Genomic DNA, 24,609 nt, shown 5'->3' with positions numbered 1-24,609 from the left:
CAATATCATCTAGTGACTGTATTTATGTGTTTCTCCTTGTCATCACTTAAATAGGTCTCTCTTTTTTTTATTTATAGAAAGTATAAATGGAATTCTTTTAGATTTATAGAAAAATTACACATCAAAACTAAGAAATTATCATTAGGTACGTTGGTATCTTTTCTTACTCAGACTATTGTTTCAAGATAGAATATAAAATTCCACATTAGGCACTTTAGCTTAAAAAGGTAGTTTTTCTTTTAAACTGGCAGGTTTATGCAAGAAAGATGATAGCCTTCGTTTATTTTTAATATGCTGATTCTCATATTTATTTAAATATTTTACTTCATGTGTAAATCCTGTGTATGTTTAATGAACTCTACTGTTCTTTAACTGCTGATAAACTGGCTTATCTCCTGAGATTGTAGCACTGTCCTCTTGGAGAGCCTGGCAAGCTACCGAGAGTATCTCGTCCGCACGGCAAAGCCTGGCAAGCTCCTTGTGACATATTCAATATGCCAAACACAGTAACAACAAGTCTCACAATGTTAATGGGAAAATGCTCGAGAAAATTGATGAACAATGGGAGGACAGTGCTACAGTGCTACAGTCTACACCTTGTGGTGCTCTAGATCTATTTCTGATGCAATGTTTGGGAATTTAGGCAGTACTTGGGGCACCATATGATGTTGGGAATATGGTGTTTCCACATGGAAAAACATGCACTTTTATCCTATAAGTCATCATCTATCTCTCCAAGCCCCAAGAAAGGTAGTAGATTTTTATCATGAAGAGAACTATTTTATCAAAAGCTCACAACTAGAAAACAGTGGGATTAATATATATGTTTGTGTGTGAAATTCATGCTTTTTTCCAGTACTGTTTTCTCTTATTTTCAAAACTTATTGAGTAACTTTTCTCCAACTGGGCTCTCAGTTCCCAAGAGCAGATATTACATTACTAGGGAAAATAGTTTCTTGAAGTAGTGGATGTTCTAAAAGAATTTGTCTTGGATGCTAAATGAGAAACTCAGCACTTTCTGTTACTTCTTAAAGCCTTTATTGTTGGTTGTCTGTGTTTATAAACATCTTAGATTACTTAAATGTGAAGAAGATTCATAAAAGGGTATGAACTTAAGTTTAGATCCTAACAGTTTGAATTTGTAACAGTTTACTTAGTTTTTACTTATATAGGCTTTGGGTATCGGGGGTATACATATATAGGCTTTGGGTATTGGGGGTATGCTGCAGGATTATTGAGATGCTGAAAGGAAATGAGTCATGCAGGTGTCGATTACATGGTAGATAGCCAGCACATTTTATTTTTCTTTCTTAAAATGAGGATGGCTTTTCCAATAGCATTGTCACCATAAGTATAACCCTGTCTTTAACAAAATAAAGAGAAACAATACAGGAAAAGTAAGACAAATTTTCTATTCCATGTTTGATGTTCAGGCACCTAGCACTTGAGAGTTGATATGTAATTTTAAAAGGTTGGGGGTGGGAGAAGGGGGCATATTGAACAGTGTTATAAATATATAATTGATAACAGACTTCTTTCAATTTTTCTTTTGAAGTGCTATTAATGTGCAGTATATTATATTGGGAGTTTTTGTGTTATCCCTTATTGTGAGTATTTGAAAAACTGGGTATTGTGACTGGCTGTTAAACCTGTTTGGAAGATCTGGGTGTTATACCTGTGTATTAATTGCATGTGTCTTGGGACACATGAATGCCTTGGAACTTTGGGTTACTATACTTGGTTTAAATTTTTCCCTAAATCTAGGCAATATGATGATATATAAGAAAGCTGGTTGTCTCCATTCTTAGGCAGTGTAAACATGAACTATAGACTGAATTGTTCATTTAATAAAAGTACTTAATATCAATGGGCAAGAGAGTTCTTAATATTTTATTCTTTGTCAAAAGTAGTTCAACTTTTCTTTGTCCATTTCCCAAATCTGTGATCTTCAGGCACTTAAGGAACTTGTAGGAAATCTCTTCCTTGCTGAAACTAGGGCCTAATCTAGCAGGAGTATTCTCCCCTCAGGTAACTTTTGGCCAGCATGTGAAATTACTTATTCCCTTGCTAGTATTCTCTACCCCAGGGGTTGTTATAAGGTCCCCAATTATTCTAAATAAATGTGAGCACTAGCTTTGTAACATTTGAGATGCTAGGGGATCATTGATAGCTGTGAAAATATTTTGGTTAGGCTTGTAAACCATTTGGGATCTTGCATTTAAAAAGTTTTGAGAACTCTGAGGTTATTTCCCTACCTTATTTGGACTTACAAATGGCACAGGGACTATTGTCATTCAGCCAAGTAAGGCCATGTTATATGCTTATATTAAATAGGCCATTGTTTAACTTGTGTAGAATCCCTTAATGTTCTGAAATTGAGGTTTCAGGGAAAAATATATGAGTACCTATATTACTTAAATATTTAGGCCTATAACATTCCTTTATGTTGGAATTATCTTTTTTATGTTTTTTTTAATGGTTTTTTTGTCTGATTTCTGTTTGGTAGGTGTCACCTATCCAGATGAGCTAATTGTAACTAAAGGGGTCTCAGAAGAATATACATATGAGGAATATTCTGGTGCCTGTTTGTGGAGGTTGAGTTGTGGCTTGGTTCTCCTCAAATCCCAAGAACATATTTAGTTTATTGCTGATTATTTAAATGACTGGGATGCCTGAGCGCTGAGGGTTTGTGATATGAATATGATGCAGGACTAGGGGTGACTAAAGCACACTCCTCATTTTTATTTATTTATTTATTTATTTATTATTAGAGAGATATCATGAGGTACAGTTGCAGACTGACAATTTTTTGTGCTTGGGTCTCAACCATACAATGATCAAATACCCATCCCTCCACCAGTGCCCATTTCCCACCACCATGGATTCCAGTATCCCTCCTACCCCCCCATCCCTCCCATCCCACCCTGCCCCTGTGGCAGGGCATTCCCTTTTGTTCTCTCTCTCTCTTATTTGGTGTTGTGGTTTGCAAAAGAGGCAATGGGTGACAATCATGTTTGGTCTATAGTCTACTCTCAGCATGCTTCTCCCATCCTGGGAGGATCCTCCCAACACCTTTATTTGGTGCTCCCTTCTCTATCTGAGCTCCCCTTTCCCCCAGCATGTGTGGTTGGCCTCCAAGCCATGGAGCAAAATTCCTGGTACTGCTCTCAGCCATTCTTGGGTGTTAGTCTCCTATTTTGTTACTTTATGTTCCCCAGATGAATGCAGTCTTTCATTTTTAAAGTTGTGGTTTAGGATTCAGTGTTACTAGGTAGAGATTGGGTTTATGTTAGAAAGGGGGATAAGACTCCATTTGAGTTAAATTCATCATTGTATTAGACATGGAAAATGAAAAGAAACAATTTTTTCATAGTTTTTTGGTTTTGTTTTGATTGCAAGGTAAAAGAATAGAAACTTGACAGTGGAATTTTTGGGGTTATCAAAGTTAATCACCATAAGTGAGGAACACTGTGCCTCTCTCCCCCCTTCCCCCACCCACCCATTGTTCATCGATTTGCTCAAGCAGGCACTAGTAACGTCTCCTTTGTGAAACTTGTTGTTACTGTTTTCAGCATATTGAATACGTCATGGGTACTTGCCAGGCTTTGCTGTGCGGGCGGGATATTCTTGGTAGCTTGCCAGGCTCTCTGAGAGGGGCAGAAGAATCAAACCCAGGTCAGCCATGTCGGCCATGTGCAAGGCAAACACCTTACCCGCTGTGCTGTCTCTCCAGCACATAATGTTACTTATATAGTACAATATCCTGAAATACAACCTGTTTCTCTAGTCATGAGCAAATCCCAAGAAAAAACAAAATATAGAATATACTTTTTAAAATATTATTTTATTTTTTGGTTTTGGGGCCACAACTGGCAGTGCTAGGGGGACCATAGGGAATAGAACCACTGTTATGTATCAGGCAAGTGCCCTAACCTCTGTACTATCTCTCTAGCCCTATAGAGAGGGCTATTTAATAATAATTCATTACATTCTTGATTAATTTTTTGGATGTGGGGCCATACCCAGTGCATTCAGGGCTTGCTCATAGCTCTGTACTCCAGGATCACTTCCAGAAGTGCTTGGAGGCCATATGCAATACCAGAGATCAACTGGCATTGGCTGCATGCAAGGCAAGCACCTTAACTCCTATACTATCTCTTTAACCCTAGAATATTCTTTAAAAGGCAGGGTTCTGGAGCCTGGGGAAGATGACCAAGGGGCTGGAGCATACGCTTTGCATGCAAAAATCCTGGGTTTGATCTCTGGTACTACATGGTCCCTCAAGCTCTGCTGGGAGTGACCCCTGAGCAATATACTTGAGATTAGCCCAAGCATTAATAACCCTCAAACCAAGATAGATGAATAAGTAATAGAAAGGGAGGGGGTTATTCACCAGATTAATGAAAATCTTTCGTTATAATTGAATTAGGATACAGATTACATGTGCATGTGTAAGCATGTATATATATTATATGTTCATACTGCATATTATGCATGTGCGTAAAAGTAAATAAAAGAAATACCAAAAGAATGAGGAAATACTAATATATCTGTGTAAAAGTATATGCATGTTTTTGTACTGTCTTGCAGTTGCAGTTTTCCTTTATTTATGAAATTGTTTTCGAAATAAAGTGGAATTTTTTTTTTTTTTTTTTGCAGTTTTTGGTTTGTTTTCTGGCAGTGTCTGACTGTGCCCAGGTTTACTCCTGGGTCTGTGTGGATTGATCACTTCTGGAGAATTCTGGGGATCATATTAAATGCCAGGAATTGGTTTGAGTAAAGCATGCAAGGCAAGCACCCTATCTGCTCACTCCAGTCTCAAGTTGAAGTTTTTTTCTAAAGAACCAGGATACCCTCCCCCCCCACTCCCCTACTCCTGATAATCATAATTTGAACTTTAATTTGATTTAATAGTGTTTGTAGACATAGAGGTCTGAACAATTTGTCTCATGCACAAAGATATAACTAAAAACATTTCTTAGGTCTCCAAAATTCCTATACGATACATGTATTTGTATATTGTTTATAAATTCATTGACAGTTTCTTGTATTGAAAGAAAATTAGTTTTAAAAAATCCTAAGTCTATGAAAAAGGGATTAAATTTCCATTTGGAAGTTGTGTCCCAGTTCTCTTGCTTGGTGATGCCTTCAAGTACCGCCAAGTTTGTTGTAAAGTGATTGTTTAGGGCTCAGATTCTGCCTCTTGCCAACAGTCCCATTGTCTTTATTTTTTTTTCAGTCATTGCCAAAGTAAATTGATTGTACCCTAAACCATTTTGACAATTAAAGTTTGTTATTGAGGACAACATACACACTGAGAAATTTGCTATATTATATTGATATGCCTAAGCAACACATTTTATTTTTTTTTAAATTGAAGTTTCTATTTGTTTTGAGGCCACACGTGGCTGTGCTCAGGATTTACTCCTGACTCTGCACTTAAGATTTACTCCTGGCAGGTTTCAGGGGACAGTATGTGGGGTACCAGGAATGGAAACCAGGTCAGCCATGTGCAAGGCAACCTCCTTCTCCATTGTACTCTCTCTTGAAATTTAAAAAGAAAAAAAATCAGTCCTTGAAAACATAGAGATATCAATTTCAAGAGTTACTTTGATGTGAGAGCATAGTTACTCTTATTAATATGAAATCTGGTTTATAAATTCTGACATATACATTTATTTTTATTTAATTTGTTTTTATTTGGGGACTTGGGGAAACACACTCAGCAGTGCTCAGAGCTTGCTTCTAGCTCTGTGCTCAGGGATCACTTCTGGCTATTCTAAAGTTACATGTGTTGTGTCACAGATTGAACTGGAGTTAGCCACAAAGAGCAAGTGCTTTACCTCCTGTATTATTTCTGTAATCCAAAGCAGAAATCTTCAAAAATTTATGTAAATAATTCCATATTGTTTACAATACAGAATAATCGTAGAACGATAGCACTGTGGGAAGGCACTTGCCTTGCATGCAGCCGACCAGGGCCGACCCTGGTTCTACTCCTTCGCCCCTCTCGGAGAGCCCGGCAAGCTACTGAGAGTATCATGCCCACACAGCAAAGCCTGGCAAGCTACCCATGACATATTCGATATGCCAAACACAGTAACAAGTCTCACAATGGAGACATTACTTGTGCCTGCTCGAGCAAATCAGTGAACAACGGGAGGATAGTGCTATACAGAATAATCAATTTTATTTATCATTACTAAAAGATCATATAAAATTGTAGATTAATGAATTGATTTTTTTCCTATATGATTCATATTGATTATGTTTTTCCAGTTTTTCCTAAAATGAAATTTAAATACATAAACTTACCCAATTTTAATTTCTAAAGTTAGAGGAAATATTCCACTGTCATTTTATACAGAATAGTAAAAATTAGCCTTTTTTATTTTTTTTGGCTCCTCACACCCAGTAATGCTTAGGGGTTACTCCTTGCTCTGAACTCAGTAATTACTCTTGGTGTTGCTCGGTGCTCCATATGGGATACCAGGGATGGAACTTGGGACTGCTGTGTGCAAGGCAAACACTCTCCCTGCTGTACTCCGCCCCCAGAATAACAAAAATTAAAGGAAAATTAAAGAAATTAAAGAGGCCTAGACTCTCTAATGTCAAATTTCATAGACTGCTTAGGAATTTGGAAATTATTTGACTACATCCCTGGTTCTCGACTTACAAATTAACTTGTGCATTAGGAGCCTTAGGACTTACATCCACCCATACTTAGTTTTTATCTCCCCATGACCAGAAATTGTGACTTTGGTCTTTGGACTTAGTAGGAACTGCCTCCACGACACTGGATTCTACATGATTGATCTTTACTCAGCACATAGGTGTTCCATAATAGGCTCTTACTCATTTATCCACTAACATTAATCGACTACTGTATCTTAGGCTCTATACAGGATAGCAGAAATATAGTGGTGAATGAAATAGACATGATTTATTCTTATAGAGATTATAATCTGTGGGTAAAATAGACATTGACGAAATTTAAACTTTGTTATTGGGGTGGGGAATTGGGCATATCTGGTGGTGTTCAGGAGCTATTTCTGGCTCTGTGTTCAGGAGTGACCCCTAGTAGGTCACTCCTACCATATTGTGGGACCATATACCAGAAATTGACATTGTCAGCTTTGCAAGCAAGTGCCTTTACCCTATACTATCTCTCTGACCTGACTACATTTTTAAAGTATGACGTTATAAAGGAAAGGTACAAGTATCTGTCTTAGGTGTATGTAATAGTCACCCTTGCTTAGTGTAGATTTCTGGAACAAGGTTCATTTAAACTGAATCTGATAAATAAAACCATTCGTGTATGAGAATTTAAGTCTTGATAACATATTATCAGGTACCTTGCCAGATACTGAGGTAGGTGTTGGAAAAAGCTGAAAAATGTATTTTGGTTTGTGTTCTTTAAAAGTTGCAGAAGGCATTAAAGCAAAGAAGAATTCAAGTTTAGGGGTTATTTGATAAAGTACAGAGGCAGGACTGATGAAAACATTTACACGACAGAGTTGTGATAGAAAGGAAGGCCTCTTTCTGTGTTCAGAATCTACCACCTAGAAACACTAGGAATGTCATCCTTCAAAATGGTAGAAGTTACTCATGTCAGGGAATTTGAGCTTTTGGGGACTAAAGAATGAAGGAGATTTCCAGGAATTTAGGATGTTCTTCATGACTTTGGAATTTACAATGTGCCATTAATTTATAGTTTTTCTCTTTATTTCTGCCTAATCTCTAAAACTGTTGTTGAATGAGAATGTTTTGGAACAATATTAAAGAAGTACAAAATGAAATCTTAGAAAATTAAGCACTTTCACGTTCATGGGACAGACAAATACCAAATCAGGTTGGCTTAACAATTGTGACACATATATTACATAAATTGTGAAGATTTGGTTAATTAATATTCCAGACCTGGTTAATTCAGTATAAAAATTACACCAGCTTTCCCTTCTTTTTCTCTGCTGTCATAAACATTTCTGCATCATTCATGGGTCAGCTTCCTTCAAGGTCACTAAATGACTGAAGAAACTATGTCCGGGGGTGGGAAGAGTATTATTTCTTCTCAGGTGTCTCTTATTTCAACAAGGAAGACCTTTTTCCAAAGTTCTTTTGCAAACTATGCCCTTATGGCTCACTGACCAGAGTTATGTTTCATGCTTAACCCAGTGACTAGGGAGGCTTTAGATAAATCTGGGTTTGGTACCAATTACTAAACGCATGCTTAGGGACTAAGAAAAATGGCAAAATAGCACTAGGCTAAGGGGAAGAATTAAGGAGCATGACTGGTATAAATATATTAAGAGATAATCTATATCAGAACTACTCAAAGTAGTATTGGCAGTAATCTCTTATTAGAAGCGTATGTTTGATCCCTAGTCCATACCAACTGAGTCAGTCTCTCTGGGACTTTGCCCAGGAATTTGTTTCAACAAGCTTTCCAGGTGATTTGTATGCACAATTAAAATTTTAGTAGCACTATTGAGATATCACAAATAGAATAGGAAAGTACAGCCCTTAAGCATCCTGCTTTAGAAATTTAATTTTGCATTGGTCACTCAAAAAAAAAAAACTGCACAAAACTTCATCTTGACTTTTAAGACATGCCTAGCTATAAGGCATTTGTATTTATTTCAATAGATAATGAAAATTCAATTGAATGAGGAAGAGAAATGATATGAGTGGGGTGTCAGATTAAGAAAAAGGAGAACCAATCAGTTCTACTTGGTACCACCAGATTAGAGTGATAGATGCAGACTTGTTAGGAAACTGCTGTCACCATGACCAAGAGTGTGAAAATGGAGGGAAATTAATGTAGCAGCAGTGGAAATGCAAACAGTGGATGGAATTGAGATTTAATAAGCATTTTCATATTGGATTGGATGTAATGTGAGGGGAAACGAAAAAGCCAGTGGCACTGTGGGATTTTGGGTCACATAGGCAGGACTAGTACAGTATTAAGGAAGATGAAATTTGATATTGAATTTTGTTTTGAACATGGGGTACATACTCAGCTGGGTATCCAGTTGCAAAAAGTCTACACAGTGGTAGGAAGTATGAACCTGAAGTTCAGGAAAAAAAATTCCAGCAGAAGTACATATCTGACATTAGCAGTAAGAAAACTGATAAAAGAAGTATATAGAGGAGGAAAGAAACCAGAATCCTAGGAGGTAGGGAAAGAAAGAAGGAACTAGTTAAAGAAACTGAGCCATGTCCGGGGAGCTAGGAAGAGATTTAGGGTAGTTTTGGGTAGTGCAATTGAAAGAATTTTCTAGGACAAATGTTTACAAAGAACAGAATACAAAGGACTTCAGTGAGAGCTCAGAGGATAGTTAACTTAAAGTGATTGTAAATCTAGTCATATGTCATTACTTTTTATTTATGTTTTTTTCCAGTTGCCACTACACTTGTGGGATTTTATGTTTATTTGGAACACAGATGATTTTGTGTTTTAAGATCAGTTGAGGTCTATTTCTCTGACTTTGGGTTTTCAAAGACTAATGAGACTGTTGGGAGGGCTCCTTACCCTTTTGTTCTTGGTAACTCTTGCAGTTTTTCCATGTACTTTGCTTTTTGAAGCTGTCTTTCTCTTCTGGAGTGTGAAGTTGTTTTGTTTAGATTAAGATGTCAGGGAAGTATATCATGTATCCTTCTCAACTGCTGAAATGGATGAAATGAAATACCTGAAATAAGGTGAAGCCATATATTTTTTCCATTTAAATAGAAGAAAGTCTCTGATGATTAGAATTTTAATTCTTATTGAACAAGGAAGAATTAGGAAATTAAGGGTTCTGTGTGTGTGTGTGTGTGTGTGTGTGTGTGTGTGTGTGTGTATTGGGGAATTTTCTTCTGTTTCTTTGGGTGTTTAAGATAATCATGATAAGAAATGTCTTTTGGATAAGGGTCAGAGATTAAGTGGTTAAGTGGTTAAGGCAACTGCCTTGCCTGGAACTGACTCTAGTTCAATCCCTGGGACAATTTATGGTCTCCCAAGCACTTCCAGGACTGATCCCTGAGTACAGAGCCAGGAGTTAGCTCTGGCATCACTGGGTACAGTACATAGATTTTATGGTAAAGATCAAAGAGAATAAGGATAGTGGGGAAAATGAGCAGGATATTTTAATTTCATTGTGGTGGATGTGAATCAGAGTAAATAGGCTTTGTTTCTGGGTGCTAGCTAGCATTAGCTGCTTTGTGACCTTATGTAGATCATTTATGTCAGTCTGTTTTATCTATAAAATTAAGAGTGTAAATTAAATACTTCCTTGTATTTCTAAAAATGTTTTATTATGACTGCGTTGATGAAATTTTTGGTTCCTATTCCACCCTGTCTAAAGTCTAGGAGGATCAGTTCTCTTGCTAAGAAGTGAGAAGGACAAGACATTTTAGGAGGATAGAAATTTTGCATTATTCAGGGGATTCTTTAATTGACCTTCCCTTAGAATTACAGTTGTTGCCAGCAGTGTAGCTTGAGAGTGTTTAGTCCAAGAAAGCTTATAAAATCTGTACTTTTTCTACCAGAAATGTCAGACTTAAAAAAAAAATTAAGGATGATTTCAGCAGGTGATAGCAAAGGAAATGGTTTCTAATTCTGTTCCTTCTGCTTTGAGCCAAATGCTTAAAATAGTGGCTCTTATTGATTAAAGACGGTCCACATTTTTTATTCCTTAAAAGTCCTTCATTATTTTTAAATCATTAAAACAACTTCACAGTAGGTCTTTGACCAGGGAAGCAGGAGGAAAAAGTGGTGGGATGCGGTGGAAGGGGAGATAGTTTTTTTAAACTGTAGTTGTGAAGAGCATAGAAGGAATAAAATTGTTGTTCATTTGCTTTTGGCGCTATCTCAAACAAATGGGAGGGATAATGATTGGGGGTGATTTGTTACTACATGAGTTTGAATCCTTGTCTATGTGTTTTTGAATCTGTCTGATAGTTGGAGTTGCTGCAACTGGCAAAGATCACGTGTAATATGTAAATCTCTGAGCTAGTCAGTCTTAAGTAAGGAGACTCCTTATGTGGGTTCTTTGGATTTTGACCTTATATAAGGGATTTGCAATCTGCTTTACACATGCAGTATGCAGGTTTGGGGAAGGGGTGTTGAAAATTATTGCTCTCAACCAGCGATTCTCAACCAGAGTTGGGGGGAGAGGAGAAGGGGGTGGTGGTGCATATTATTTCAAAGGGGCTACAAATGAAAATTTTGTAACTGGGGGGATACTAGATGAGGGGACCAACTAGTAAGAGAGAGGTGGCCATAAAATAGAAGTAAGGTCAGAAGGGGGACACAGTCAGAAAAAGGCTGAAATACTGCTCTGAAAGGATTCTGTTGTGCTCTAGAGGGAGTCTCTAAAGTTAGGGTTTTTAAAATTTTTTTTTTTTTAATTTTTGACTGTACTCATTTGAAGAATTCCTAATAGCTACTATGGTTATTTTTAAACTTAGCAGTTACATTTAGTTATATCTTACTTAGGCATTTACCCAGAATATAAGTAAGTTAAATGTTTTTTTTTTTCTGTCACTATTATTTTTGGAATGCCACTGTGAATGCTGCCTTTTATAATTCAACTTCAACAGTGGGGCAGCAAGACTATAGATGTCTTTGAGTTTAACTAACAAAAACAAAACCCATTACGTTAAAAAATCATTAGTTTCTTTGGGTCCTTGGTGGTACTGGAAAAGCAAAAAAGTTGTACATTGGAAGTGTTAACAGTAACCTGTTGCTTCATTACAATAAATATGTTTTAAAAAGATAAAAATTATTAGTTCTTGACTGTTTGTGACAGAAAATCAAATTATTCATGGTTCATTAGTTGAGATTTAATATTTTTCTGCTACAGTATTTCCTAAATATTAATTTTGTAATTGGCTTAAAGATGGGATGGGTTGGGGATTAGGATGGAGTTGGTATCCTGGATATACATGCGGCAGAAGGCAGGGTTATACATTTTAAATTATCCCTGGCTTATCCCTGGCTCTGCACTCAGGGATCACTTCTGGCAAGCTCAGGGGGAAGAAATGGGGTGCCTGGGACCAAACCCAAGTTGGCTGCAAGATAAACACCATACAGTCATTCCTACCCCTCCATTGGAGTTCTTAATTATCTTTTATAGTTATGCAAACTTACCTATGCATTTATAGGTTTTTACAAATTTAATTCAATTGCTATTGCTCTGGGAAACATCTTCAGGGTGTTTATGGGACACACACATGTGTTTCTTATGGTATTCCTTAGTTCACAGAGAAGTTGTTTATGAAACGTAGTTTGGGTCATTTTGGTAGTTTTGTTGGGGTTCATAAAGTTAGTCATAATACATTTTAGGCTTGTAAAAAGACTGTTTTAGGATTAGATGTTGTGTTTTCACCAAATATACATTGTATTTTGATATGTTTAAAAGTATACAAAATGATTTTGAGGGACTATGTTGACTAAGTCAGTTATTAATATTTCTATATTTTAAAACATTGTATAATTGGGAGAGTAACAGGTTGTATACACTAAATAAATTGTCTAAGGAATTTTATATACTTTTCCAATTTTTCCTCCAAAGTATTCTACAAATACTTTGTTGGCTCAGTCATATATATATATGTGTGTGTGTGTATATATCTATATATATGTATATATATATAGAGAGAGAGATATTTCCTTTGCCCAGATAACTCACAAAAGAATTCATAAGGTGTTTTGGGGCTTATTGAAATACATTTCTTCTAACTTAACCAACATTTTATGGAAATAATTGGTAAACAAACTTTGACTATAAGCTTAAAAATACCTTTATAAAGTAAGATTAATCTCGGCCATTCTTGGGTGTTAGCCTCCTATTTTGTTACTTTATGTTCCCCAGATGAATGCAATCTTTCTATGTCTATCCCTTTCTGAGTCGTTTTGCTTAACATGATACGTCCCATGTAGTACCACTTGTATGTAAATTTCATGACTTCGTCTCACTAATAAAAATAAATAAATAAATAAATAAAATAAAGTAAGATTAAACTAGGTATTGTGGATAAAAGGGACAAGGAAATGAAATGTAACCTCATCTATTTTTATTTCCCTTTTCCTTTTCTATTTTTTATTTGTTTTCATCTTAGAGGCATTTCTGTCACCACTAGTGACATCTGTCTGTCATATCTTTTGGTCCCGCTAAGCTATAAGTTTAAATTATAGTCTTGTCTAACCTACATAAGCACCGAAAAGTCTTGAAAAAATTGGGAACCAGAAGTTGGGAGGCAGCCTTATACCCTTTTCACTGTATTCACCATTCATTCATTCATTCATTCATTCAACTCCTCCTAATCAGCCCCCAGTGCATGCTATTGATGGTGTTGAAATAACCACAGGCTGCAGATTTGCTTTGTTGTGGTACTCTGCATTCTGATTGAAGTGCTCACCTGGAGGTGCTGTGGTGTTGCACACATGCTTGCTGTAGTTCCCACTTCTGGTTGCAGTACTGAACGTCTTTATTTTAGTTGCCATTATTATTGGGCATGGCATTGTCCACCTATGGCACTCAGAGTCACCTAACTGCAGTGTCACATGAAATCCAGACAGCAGAGCTGCCAGGATTGTTCTTGCCTAATGAGAGTGGTCAAACTGAATTTATGCTTGCAAGGCTTTAGCCACTCAGCCGTATCCCACCCCTCATCTCATTTAGTTTTTAATGTATTTTGTCTCCATCCTTTATCTTCATAGTTAATTTTGTGGTAGCCAGGGATTGTGTACCTGGCTGTGGTGCTGCTACATTTTTAATTGCAGTGTTCATTGGCGGTTGCACCTCTGTATTTTGGCACTTCCACATACCTGGCTGTAATATGGCCAGAAATTGCTTACAAAGCCAGGCACCATAGACTACACAGCTTCCAGACGTAACTGGCAGAACTAGCCAAGACCTTGCTTCGCACACATGTCAGCATCAAGGATTGAACTTGCAACCTTATGCTTGCAAGACAAGCTTTTAAGTCCCTGAGCTCTTCCTTTGACCACAAACCCTGTTTCCTCATTTTAAAGGAAAAGTTTTAATGCCAGGAAAGTAGAAGTATCTGTTATTAGGGGGTTCTTTAGTAAGGAATATGAAACTGGAATGATTTCCTTTCTAAAATGGAAAGGATTTTTTTTTTGTTTTATTGTATCACCATGAGATACAGTTACAAACTTGCATGATTGTGTTTTAGTCAAACTATTCTCTAGCACCCATCCCTCCACCAGTGCACATTTTCCACCACCGTTGTTCCCAGTGTCCCACCCGCCACCCCTACCCCACTCCACTCCCTGCCTCTGTTGCAGGTACAATCCTTTTTAGTTTCTTTCTAATTTTGTGCATTATGATTTGCAATACAGATACTAAGAGGTCATCGTGTTTGGTCCTTAGTTTACTTTCAGCACACATCTTCCATCCTGGACGATCCCTCCAATCATCACTTACTTGGTGGTTCCTTCTTTGTTTCAACTGCCTCTTACCCCAGCATGTGGGGCCGTCTTCCAACCCATGGTTTGATCCTCCTGGCCCTTATCTCTATTGTCCCACCTTATAAAAAATGAAAAGGATTATTTTAAATATTTCATTTGTCCTATGGAAGGAAGAAACTTTTGCTTCAATCGGGAAAAGAATTAGTTATTCTTTCAGGTCTCTTATAAGGTACAAGTTCCCTAAGAGTGACTTCTGTAAAACAGTATTCAAATTGTTCTAATTTGGGGGCTGGAGCGATAGCACAGCAGTAGGGCATTTGCCTTGCACGCAGCCAACATGGCCGACCCGAGTTCAATTCCTCCGCCCCTCTTGGAGAGCCTGGGAAGCTACCGAGAGTATCTCGCCCGCACGGCAGAGCCTGGCAAGCTCCCTGTGATGTATTCGATATGCCAGACACAGTAACAACAAAGTCTCCAATGGAGATGTTACTGGGCCCGCTTGAGCAAATCGATGATCAACGGGAGGGCCTTTACTTTACTTCTCCAAATTTTGTGTCTAGGAGGAAAGAGTAGAGGTGAAAGTATATACACAAACAAAGATTGGGCCTCTAATATACAACTGCCCATTTTTCCAGAAAGTGTTTAGTGCTTCAGATACATGATGAAAGCATGGAGTCATGTTTGAATCCATATCATCCTAATAGTTGATATTGCAATTGCAGAAATCTTGTGAAAGAATGATGGAATCATGGTTTGGGCCCTTTACATTTCGTAAAATGCTTGAAACAAATTAGCTGTTACTTACCAGGTGTTTGATATTTTTAATTAATTTTATATTTTTGATTCAAGATCTTACCAAAGCTATGTCTCAAGATGGTGCTTCCCAGTTCCAAGAAGTCATTCGACAAGAGCTTGAATTATCTGTGAAGAAGGAACTAGAAAAAATACTCACCACAGCACCATCACATGAGGTTGAGGTAAAGACTTTAGTGTTTTTAAAAAAAAAAAATTTATACGTAGCTTATCATCCATCCTGAAATAAGCACAAGATGTCATATAGCATTAAAAAAGAAAATAGGATTACTTAAAAAGTAAGGATTTTAGAGACAGAATGATACACAGCAGGTGCAGTGCTTGCCTTACAGGTGACTGTCCTGTGTTCGTTCCCTTATGCCACACATTGCTCCCCAAGAATCCTGCCAGGGGTGAACTCTGAGCTCAGAGCCAAGAGTAAGCCATGAGCACTGCCAGCTTTGGGCCCCAAACAAAACAAAGCCAAATTAAGGACTTTAATTATTTACCCTTTATTTTAAGTCTTTTTTTAATTCTAGAAGGTTTATATTATAAAAATCATAGAATCATAACAGAATTACACTTTGTGTTGTGATATCTTCAGGTGGATATCAGCATGAGAAGTTAATTTGATAAATCTTGCCTGCCTTTTACAAAAAGTAAATTCTAATAGAACCATAGCACTTTCAATACAGAAGGAATTTTTTGGAATACTAATTCCTTTTATTTTCATTTTTCTGTTTGTATGTAATGTTTTGAGGTTTGATGTATTTTGCTCCTTTTAATGTATTTAGTGAATGTTAATTTTTCACTGAAAAGAAGAATATTAAGATACTGGTGAATAATAGTAGAAAAACAGTTGGAATGTCTCATATATCAAGTGGTAAATAACAATTGTTATCAATAATTATATGATATTGGTCAGCTAGGGAAGCCTTGTTGCACGTATTCTTTTAAATGTGGTTTTTATTAGTTTTTTTTTCTATTTAAGTTGGAGTACAAAGAAAAAAATCTCTGCTGTACTCCATATCCTAATAGTGTAAGAATTTAATTAAAAGTTAATCATATGAATAATAGGTCTATGTAATAATAAGCCTGTTGCTATTTGTAACAATGCCTTCTATTTTCATAGCACACTAAAAAAGACCTGGATGGATTCCGGAAACTGTTTCATAGATTTTTGCAAGAAAAGGGCCCTTCTGTGGATTGGGGGAAAATTCAGAGACCTCCAGAAGATTCGGTAAGTTCTAGAAAAATAAGAAAATTTTAAGGTTATTTTAGGACATTGGTTTAACTTTAGGGCTGTGTTAACATTCAGAGGACCTGTAAGAAACATCACTTTAGCACAGATAGGTATTATGTTACATTTTGTCTCCCCATACTGAAAGAACAGAGATAGCTTTCTACTACTTTTCTTTCTGTGAGACCCAGCTTTCCTATCCTACATAGGACTTACTTCAAGTCAATCCAAATGCCTCTGTCAACTGCAGTAAAGACGTGTGGCGATCTAGTATCAACAGATTCAAATTCTAGTGCTCTTACTGCTGAGTTTTGTGTAAATGAGGGTATCATCAAGTGCTTTATTTATACACTTCAGAAGACCATTAATGGGGCTTTATTAAGAGATGTATGTGGAAACATACTGAGTTTTGAAGCATATTATAGTTGCTTAGCACTTTGTTATGCTATCATATGGCACCGTCAGCCTAATAGTGGTAGTAGTTGTTGATTGTATTCATGTAATGTCTGTGTACTAATCTTGGAGGCCAGGAAATGTGATTGCTAGATGAGTAACTTAAATGATACAAATAGAATTTCTGGGACTAGAGAGATAGAACAACAGGTAAGGCTTGTCTGTGGCCTACCTGGGTTCAAATTCCTTGTAACACATAGGGTCCCTGGAGCACTGTTAATTAAATTCAGGAGTAATCCCTGAGCACAGAGCCAGGCATAAACTCAGGGCACAGCCAGGTATAGCTCAAAAATAACACAAAAATGTTTTTTAAAGTATAGGTTTGTTATATTGACTTTTCTCTCTTACTGTCAGCAATTTTGATCTTAACTTCTTGAAATACCTTTGCAGATAGAAAATATATATATTGGAATAATTGTATCTAGAGAGTTTTATCTTTTTTTGTTTATTTTGACCCAGGTCTACTTCTGACTCCGTAGTGTGGTAGAGAGTTGTTCCTGGCTGTGCTTAGGGATCATGTGGAATTAACCTGGGTCTCCATCATGCAAAACAGGCCCTCAGCCCATTTAGCTGTATCTTTGGCCAATACTTTATATGTCTACACTCTTAAGTAATCTGGTGTTGTTTTAAGAGCAGGGCTAAAGTTTAGAGTAGGGACTCAACAAACTACTGTGAGGCTGCTCTGCTATAACCATTATAAAGTTTTCTTAGAGCCCAACTTATGTATTCATTTATATACTATCTGGTAGTTTAAATTAATTGAGTTCATCATATATTTTTCTGAGAAAGTCTTTTTAGTGTTGATTATTTTTATTCTTAGATGTAGAAAAAGGTAAGCGATAGCACAGCAGTAGGGCATTTGCCTTGCACGCAGCCAACATGGCCGACCTGAGTTCAATTCCTCCGCCCCTCTTGGAGAACTGGCAAGCTACCGAGAGTATCTCGCCCGCACGGCAGGGCCTGGCAAGCTCCCCGTGACGTATTCGATATGCCAAACACAGTAACAACAAAGTCTCCAATGGAGACGTTACTGGGCCCGCTCGAGCAAATCGACGAACAACGGGAGGGCCTTTGCCTTTACCTTACCTTAGATGTAGAAAAAAATTTCAAGTTTTTGATTTTTCACTTCTGTGTTTTGTTTGGGGGCCCTTTCTGGCTGAGCTCAGGGCTTATCCCTAGCTCTATGCTTTAGAATCACTCCTGGTGATGCTTGAGGATTATATGCAGTACCAGGGATTGAACCCCGGTTGGTCATGTGCAAGGCAAGCTCCTTATCCCCTATACTGTCTCTGGACCGCAAATTTAATTTCTGATGATGTAGCCTAACTGTTTTGAAGGAAGATGCTGATTGTTTCTTTCAATATATTTGAAGGTTTAAATTCTGCCTTATCAGTGAAGAAATCTGCCTCTGTATATTTTGAGAGAACACACACACACACACACGTATGTATGTGTGTATGTATGTATGTGTATATACACATATATGTGTATATGTATGTATACGTATATATAAGAATTTCTTGAAGTGGGGATTCCAATGTGGGGAAAGAAGGAAATAGAAGGATCAAGGGATCAGAACTCCCTGGAGATCTCCTCCAGTTCAGTAGTACCATCCCAACAATGCGTAACAAATCCTTTTTGGAGTCTGTGCTCCTGTAGTAGGAAGGCATAGTTACTATTAAGGATTCAGAATTGATAGGGGAAAAAAGAGGATATGGATAATAGAATTCTTAATGTCATAATTTTATGAAGTCTTTTTTTGTTTATGAAAGTATTGTTCAAATATATATCATTATTTTGTAAAATATAATATATCATTAAAAATATATTATATCATCATTTTGTAACTTAAATTTTGGGTGTCCCTTATAGGTGAAACTGTTTGCCATAGAGGCAGGGGGAGGATTGGGATTGGAGAATGGGGATATTAGGGACATTGGTGGTAGAAAATGTGCACTGGTGGAGGGATGGTTGTTCGATCATTGTATGACTGAAACTCAATGATGAAAGTTTCGTAACTATATCTCACAGTGATTCAATAAAATATAAATAATTAAAAAAATTTTTTGGCATCCTTAAAAAATGTGTTTATAATCCCACATAGGGGATTTTGGAAATTGAAACAAAAAGTGTTTGCTTTTTAAAAATATGTCATTTGCTTCTTTAGGACAAATGCATTTTATACTCTGTATGTTAACAGGTTTTGCAAATAGATCTGAGAATACAAATGAAGAGTTAATATTAATTCTTCTTTACTTTTTTATACTCTACCACTTCCTTTTTGTCCCCCATCCCACATCCCCACCCCCCAAAAAGAAAGATTTTTTTTTGTGGCCAGAGAGATATCTAGATTAATTTTTCTTTTATATGACTTTTTAAAATTAAGATTAGGTTTTTGTTTTCTTTAATACGTGTGATAATATCTTCCTGGGCTGGAGCGATGGCCCAGCAGGTAAGGTGTTTGCCTTGCATGCAGCTGACCCCGGGTTCGATTCCTCCGCCCCTCTCGGAGAGCCTGGCATGCTACCGGGAGTATCTCGCCCGCACTGCAAAGCCTGGCAGGTTACCCGTGACATATTCGATATGCCAAACACAGTAACAACAAGTCTCACAATGGAGACGTTACTGGATCTGCTCAAGCAAATCGAAAAACAACAGGAGGACAGTGCTACAGTGCTAATATCTTCCTAACCAATAATAATAATAATAATAATAATAGCATTATTATTATATTTGGGCTTGGGGTGGCATACCTGGTGGTGTTTGGGGAATTGTATTTGGTTCTGGAGTATGAACCATGGTCAGCCATATTCCAGGCCAGTGCCTTAACCCCTATTCTATCTCCTTGGGCCCCAAAGACATTATTGTGGGAGGGGCATCCTTTGGAGTGACATTTATCATATCAGTGCTGCATTATAGCTGTATATGTATAAACATTAATCATAACAAAGATTCTATATTATTGTATGGGAGTTGGTAAGGTACCTGAGTTGGCTACTTGTTTTTTAATTCAAGTTTTATTAGAATACAGCCACACTCTTTTATTTTCAGGTTGTGTGTAGCAGTTGCATTGCTATAGTTGCAAAGCTGAATAGTTGTGTTTGAGACTACATGGCCTGTAAAATCTAAAATATTTTTCCTTTCTTTTTTGAAATTTACTGAAAAACTCCACGTTAGTGTATTCATTGTAAAGTATCTGCAGTGGTTTTATTTACTACTTTGTCCCCTCCGAAAATTTATGCAAATGCCATTTTCAGCTCTAGTGATCACTTTTTAGATAAAAATATTTTTCATATATACTACATGAAAGACTTGAAAGACTTCAGTTAAGCATTCCAAATTTTATATTAAATTTTGCTTTCTCACCTTTGTCTTCTATATTGAATACTTTAGCTCTGACAGTGAACACACTGAATCCATATTTTACTGAATTGTGGTTGAGAACAATAACCCAATTTATCAAATTGTATTATGAATAAGGCTCTGCCCCAGATTTGTGAATGTTAACTAAATATTATAATTAAGCTTATTTTGATATTTAACCATACAAATAAAAAGTGCTATTTTATTCATATAATATTTGTGGCTAATATTTTATACTATAACAAGAAGGGACCAGTTTCCATATACATAGTTTTGTTTGACCACTTTTGTTTGACCACTTCATTGTTTTCTAGAGAGACCATGAGAATATCTTGATCTTGAACAGATTTCATGTTTGAGCTTTTGTGGATGGAGATAGATGGAAAACAAATGAAATTGAAGAAGGTGTAGGACTTTTTTCAAAAAAGTACTGACAGGTTCTTTTAATCCCTAACTTAATATGTATTATCATTTGGCAGTTGTCTCATTTATATGAAAAATGTTCTTTAAGGAAGGCATTTTTCCTTCAGTTAGGTATACAAAGACTCAGGTTGATTTGTGGTTGTTATTTTCCTTTTTTAAATTTAAAATTTTTATTGTTTTAAAGTTCTCTAAAGGGTGAGGGTATATTTGTGAAGGAGAAGGAGACATCTAAAGTCAGCTGTTTTTCTTTTATTGAAGCGTAGAGCTGACATAAAACCATGTACCATTATGGTGTTTACTTCAATAGATTTTTTTTTATGTCACTCCATAAAATAAGTGAGAGCTTTTCTTACTCTCAACTATCTCTACAAAAACATTGGGAGATGTGTGTTTAAATGGTAAGGAATTTTAAGAAAGATACAATACATGTGTGCAGAGTAAAATTGCAGATTTTTTTTTTTAAGGAGGAATAGTAGAACTTTTGGCAGCTAACATCTGCACATCTTTTTTGAAAGATTTACTAGAGGCAGTTGGCTAAAGAATTTGACATGATGTGACCCAGGAAGGTTTTATGGTGAAGATTTCCCATCAGCTAATGGTAAATCCAGTAAAGACTTGTTTTGTGTATGTGTGTATAAAGATAAAATGAGATCTGAACGTACAATTTTTGTTGCCAGAATAGCTCACAGCTTGCCCTGAATCTATCCAGTCCCTCGATGGGACCCTACTTTTGGAGTGATAGGAACTAAGGGCAACTGAGGCTTAAGTCGAGTAAACGGATGCCCAGGAATGAATATTATTTGGAGTCAGTTAACTCCCAAGTTACAAAAGCTGTCCCAAGTTCTATTAACTGTCTTCCTGTGTCTACAAAAAGGACATTGCTCTGAAATAAACTATGCAAAAGACATAGGGAAAAGAGAAAAAGCAATATTTCACTTGCAAATTCAAATCCAGAGTTCTTAGAAGGATCCGACCTTACAAGTCAACCGAGTCTGATTTGGGGATAAAGGTGATTGACTGGTTGGATAAGCAGAGCACAGAGAAGAGGTTAAAGATAAACAGAGGATTTGGGAGTGCCTCAAGAGCACTGTGAATACTGTAACCCAGTAAACCTAAGCTCCTTGCAGCCAGGGAGAAATGAAAAACCAATGTTATCCTATACTTTTCACGTGTATGTGTGTGTGTGTGTGTGTGTGTGTGTGTTGCTGGGAATTGAACCCAGGGTCTCAATCAGCAAGATAAGTGCTCTACTACTATGCCGTATCTTCAGCTTCCTCTTCACCATTTTGATATCATGTTTGTGGAGGAAATGGATTCATAAACAAGTAACTATAGAATGGTGTGATAAATAATTCATAGCATGCTGTGTAAGCATCTAGCTGATATCAGGACTGAGCAAGACATCCTAGCATTATGATAAACTTCTAGAGTAACCTTGAGGCAAGACTTCACTGAGAATGAGAGGTAAATCAAAGAAAAGAAAAGCCTTGAGAACCGTAGAAGTCTAGAGAAAATAGGCCTTTAGCACCTTATTCACTAGTTATGAGGTAAATGGTATATTTATCTGCCTTTATGTGATCTAGATACAGAAGAAACCATATGAGGACCTGAGCGATAGTATAACGGGTAGGGCATGCCTTGCATGCAACCGACCCAGGTTTGATCCTTGGCATCTCATATGGTCCCCCAAGCACCACCAGGAGTGCAAAACCAGGAGTAACCCCTGAGCATTGCTTGTTGTACCCCCACCCCTGCCAAAAAAAGCCAAAAGAAACAGAAGAAACAATATGGGAAAACCAGCTATTGATTATCTTTGCCTGCCACTGCAGCTCTGATGGCTGAGAAGCTTAACAAGTGGGAGCTACAATTTGAGAGACAAAAATGGTGGAAAATAAGAACATAAGTTTACTGTAGCACTGTCCTCCCGTTGTTCATCGATTTGCTCGAGCAGGCCCAGTAACGTCTCCATTGTGAGATTTGTTGTTACTGTGTTTGGCATATCGAATACGTCTTGGGTAGCTTGCCACGTTTTGCCATGCGGGCGAGATACTCTCCATAGCTTGCTGGGCTCTCCAAGATGGGTAGAGGAATCAAACTCGGGTCGGCCGGGTTGGCTTCATGCAAGACAAACGCCCTACCCTGTGCTATCGCTCCAGCCCATAATTCCTAATTTTAAAAAATGGTGGAAAATAAGAACATAAGTTTAATGTTAAAAAATGCTTATACTTGTCTTTCTTTTTTTCTTTTTTTAAATAAGGACCACTCCCAGCAATACTTAGGCATATCAGGGGCCATTCCTGGTAGTACAGTTTAGTGTTTGGGCCCAGAGCTGTCATGTGTAGTGAGGCAGAGGGCCTGGTGGTCCTGGGGACCTTCTGGGCGACCCCTATGATATTGGGGGAATGAGTCCATGTGATACTGGAAATCAGTATCACTGTAGGACCCTGCGCTGCAGGGTTATCTGCAGCACCCCTTTGGGACATAGCCACCTTCCCCCTGTATTTCAATTCTCATAAACTTCATAAAGTTAATGAGAATTTTCATTCTAGTAGCTTCTCTTTTTGAAGTGTCAGGTTTATTGAGGTATAATTTACAGAAAAAGCAAAAAAAATTCTTTTTAGTGTATAGGTTTTTTGAGTTTTGGAAAATGTATATAGATCTGTAATTACCATCATAGTAATGTATATACATAGTAAGATATACAGCTTCTCTGTCATCTCCAGCCATTCCTTTGTGCTAATTTAAAAAAAAAAAAACGCTTTTTCTTAAACTCTTGCAGGACTCTGTTCCCATGTTATCTCTTTCCTTAAACTGTAGCACTGTAGCATTGTCCTCCTGTTGTTCATTGATTTGCTCAAGAGGGCACCAGTGAGAGACTTGTTGTTATTGTTTTTTGGTGTATTGAATATGCCACGGGTAGCTTGCCAGACTCTGCCATGCAGGCGGGATACTCTTGGTGGCTTGCCAGGCTCTCCAAAAGGGACAGAGGAATCAAACCTGGGTCGGCTATGTGCAAGACAAAAGCCCTACATTCTGTGCTACTCCCCGCTCGTGGGGGGCCCAAGTCCTTCTGATCTCTTTCCTTAAACACTCAAGAAAATTTGTATCTTTCTAAATTATTGTCTTTTGTTTTTTCTAGACTTCTCTAAAGAAAGAGATCAACAGAGCCTCAATTCTTAATACTTAGTTTTTGCCCTTCATCTTAATGTCGCAGCCTTAATCTCACAACCTACCAGCACCACCTGTCCTTTCATTTTCCATAGTTTTGCCTTTCTTCTTTCCCTGCTTTCACTTTTCCAGAGTGCTCTAAGAAGCTGAATTATATAATTAAATTAAAGTGCACTTTGCACTTTTAATCTCTAGTTATGTAGTGTTCAATAATTTAAAGCCTAGTATAGAGTATAAAAGAATGCTATTAGTGGCTTCAGTTTTGTCTTCAAGGGAATTTATATTCCTGCAGTTGTTCTGAGGTATCTTTTGACACGGTTATGCTAACTGGCTGTTTGACTGATAAGACAGATGGAAGTGATTTTATTTTATTTATTTATTTAGCTTTTAATTTTTTTGGTGGGGGGGTCATACCCAGTGTTGCACACGGGTTACTCCTGGATCATGCACTCAGGAATTACTCCTAGCAGTGCTCGGGGGATCATATGGGATACTGGGAATCGAACCCGGGTCAGTTGTGTGCAAGGCAAATGCCCTATCTGCTGTTCTGTTTCTCCAGCCCCGAAGATGATTTTAATAAAGAGCATTTAGTCCTAGTTATGTGCATTATCAGAGGTTACCTTTAAATTTTTTTTCTAATTTAGTCAACGTTAAATTACAGAGTTATTTGTGATTGGGTTTAGGCACAGTGTTTTAACATCAATCCCTTCACCAGTATTTTCTTCTCTCCATGGGATTGCCTTTTGGACTTTCC

General features: G+C 37.2%; 1 protein-coding gene across 2 annotated transcripts in view; it reads left to right on the top strand.

The window, feature by feature from the left end:
- UGP2 (UDP-glucose pyrophosphorylase 2) overlaps positions 1-24,609 on the top strand; it is a 54,044-nt gene that overhangs the window by 2,759 nt on the left and 26,676 nt on the right. For both annotated transcript variants that reach the window (XM_056129972.1, XM_056129971.1), the window contains exons 2-3: positions 15,266-15,393; positions 16,341-16,448. In XM_056129972.1, the coding sequence (XP_055985947.1) occupies positions 15,280-15,393; positions 16,341-16,448 (222 nt within the window). In that variant the 5' untranslated portion in view covers positions 15,266-15,279. The remainder of the gene's footprint in view (positions 1-15,265; positions 15,394-16,340; positions 16,449-24,609) is intronic.

This window comes from Sorex fumeus, unplaced genomic scaffold (genome assembly GCF_029834395.1).
Source record: "Sorex fumeus unplaced genomic scaffold, SorFum_2.1 ptg000006l, whole genome shotgun sequence".
NCBI lineage: Eukaryota > Metazoa > Chordata > Mammalia > Eulipotyphla > Soricidae > Sorex > Sorex fumeus.
Note: the sequence above shows the minus strand (reverse complement) of the source record. Positions and strands in the feature narration are given on the sequence as shown.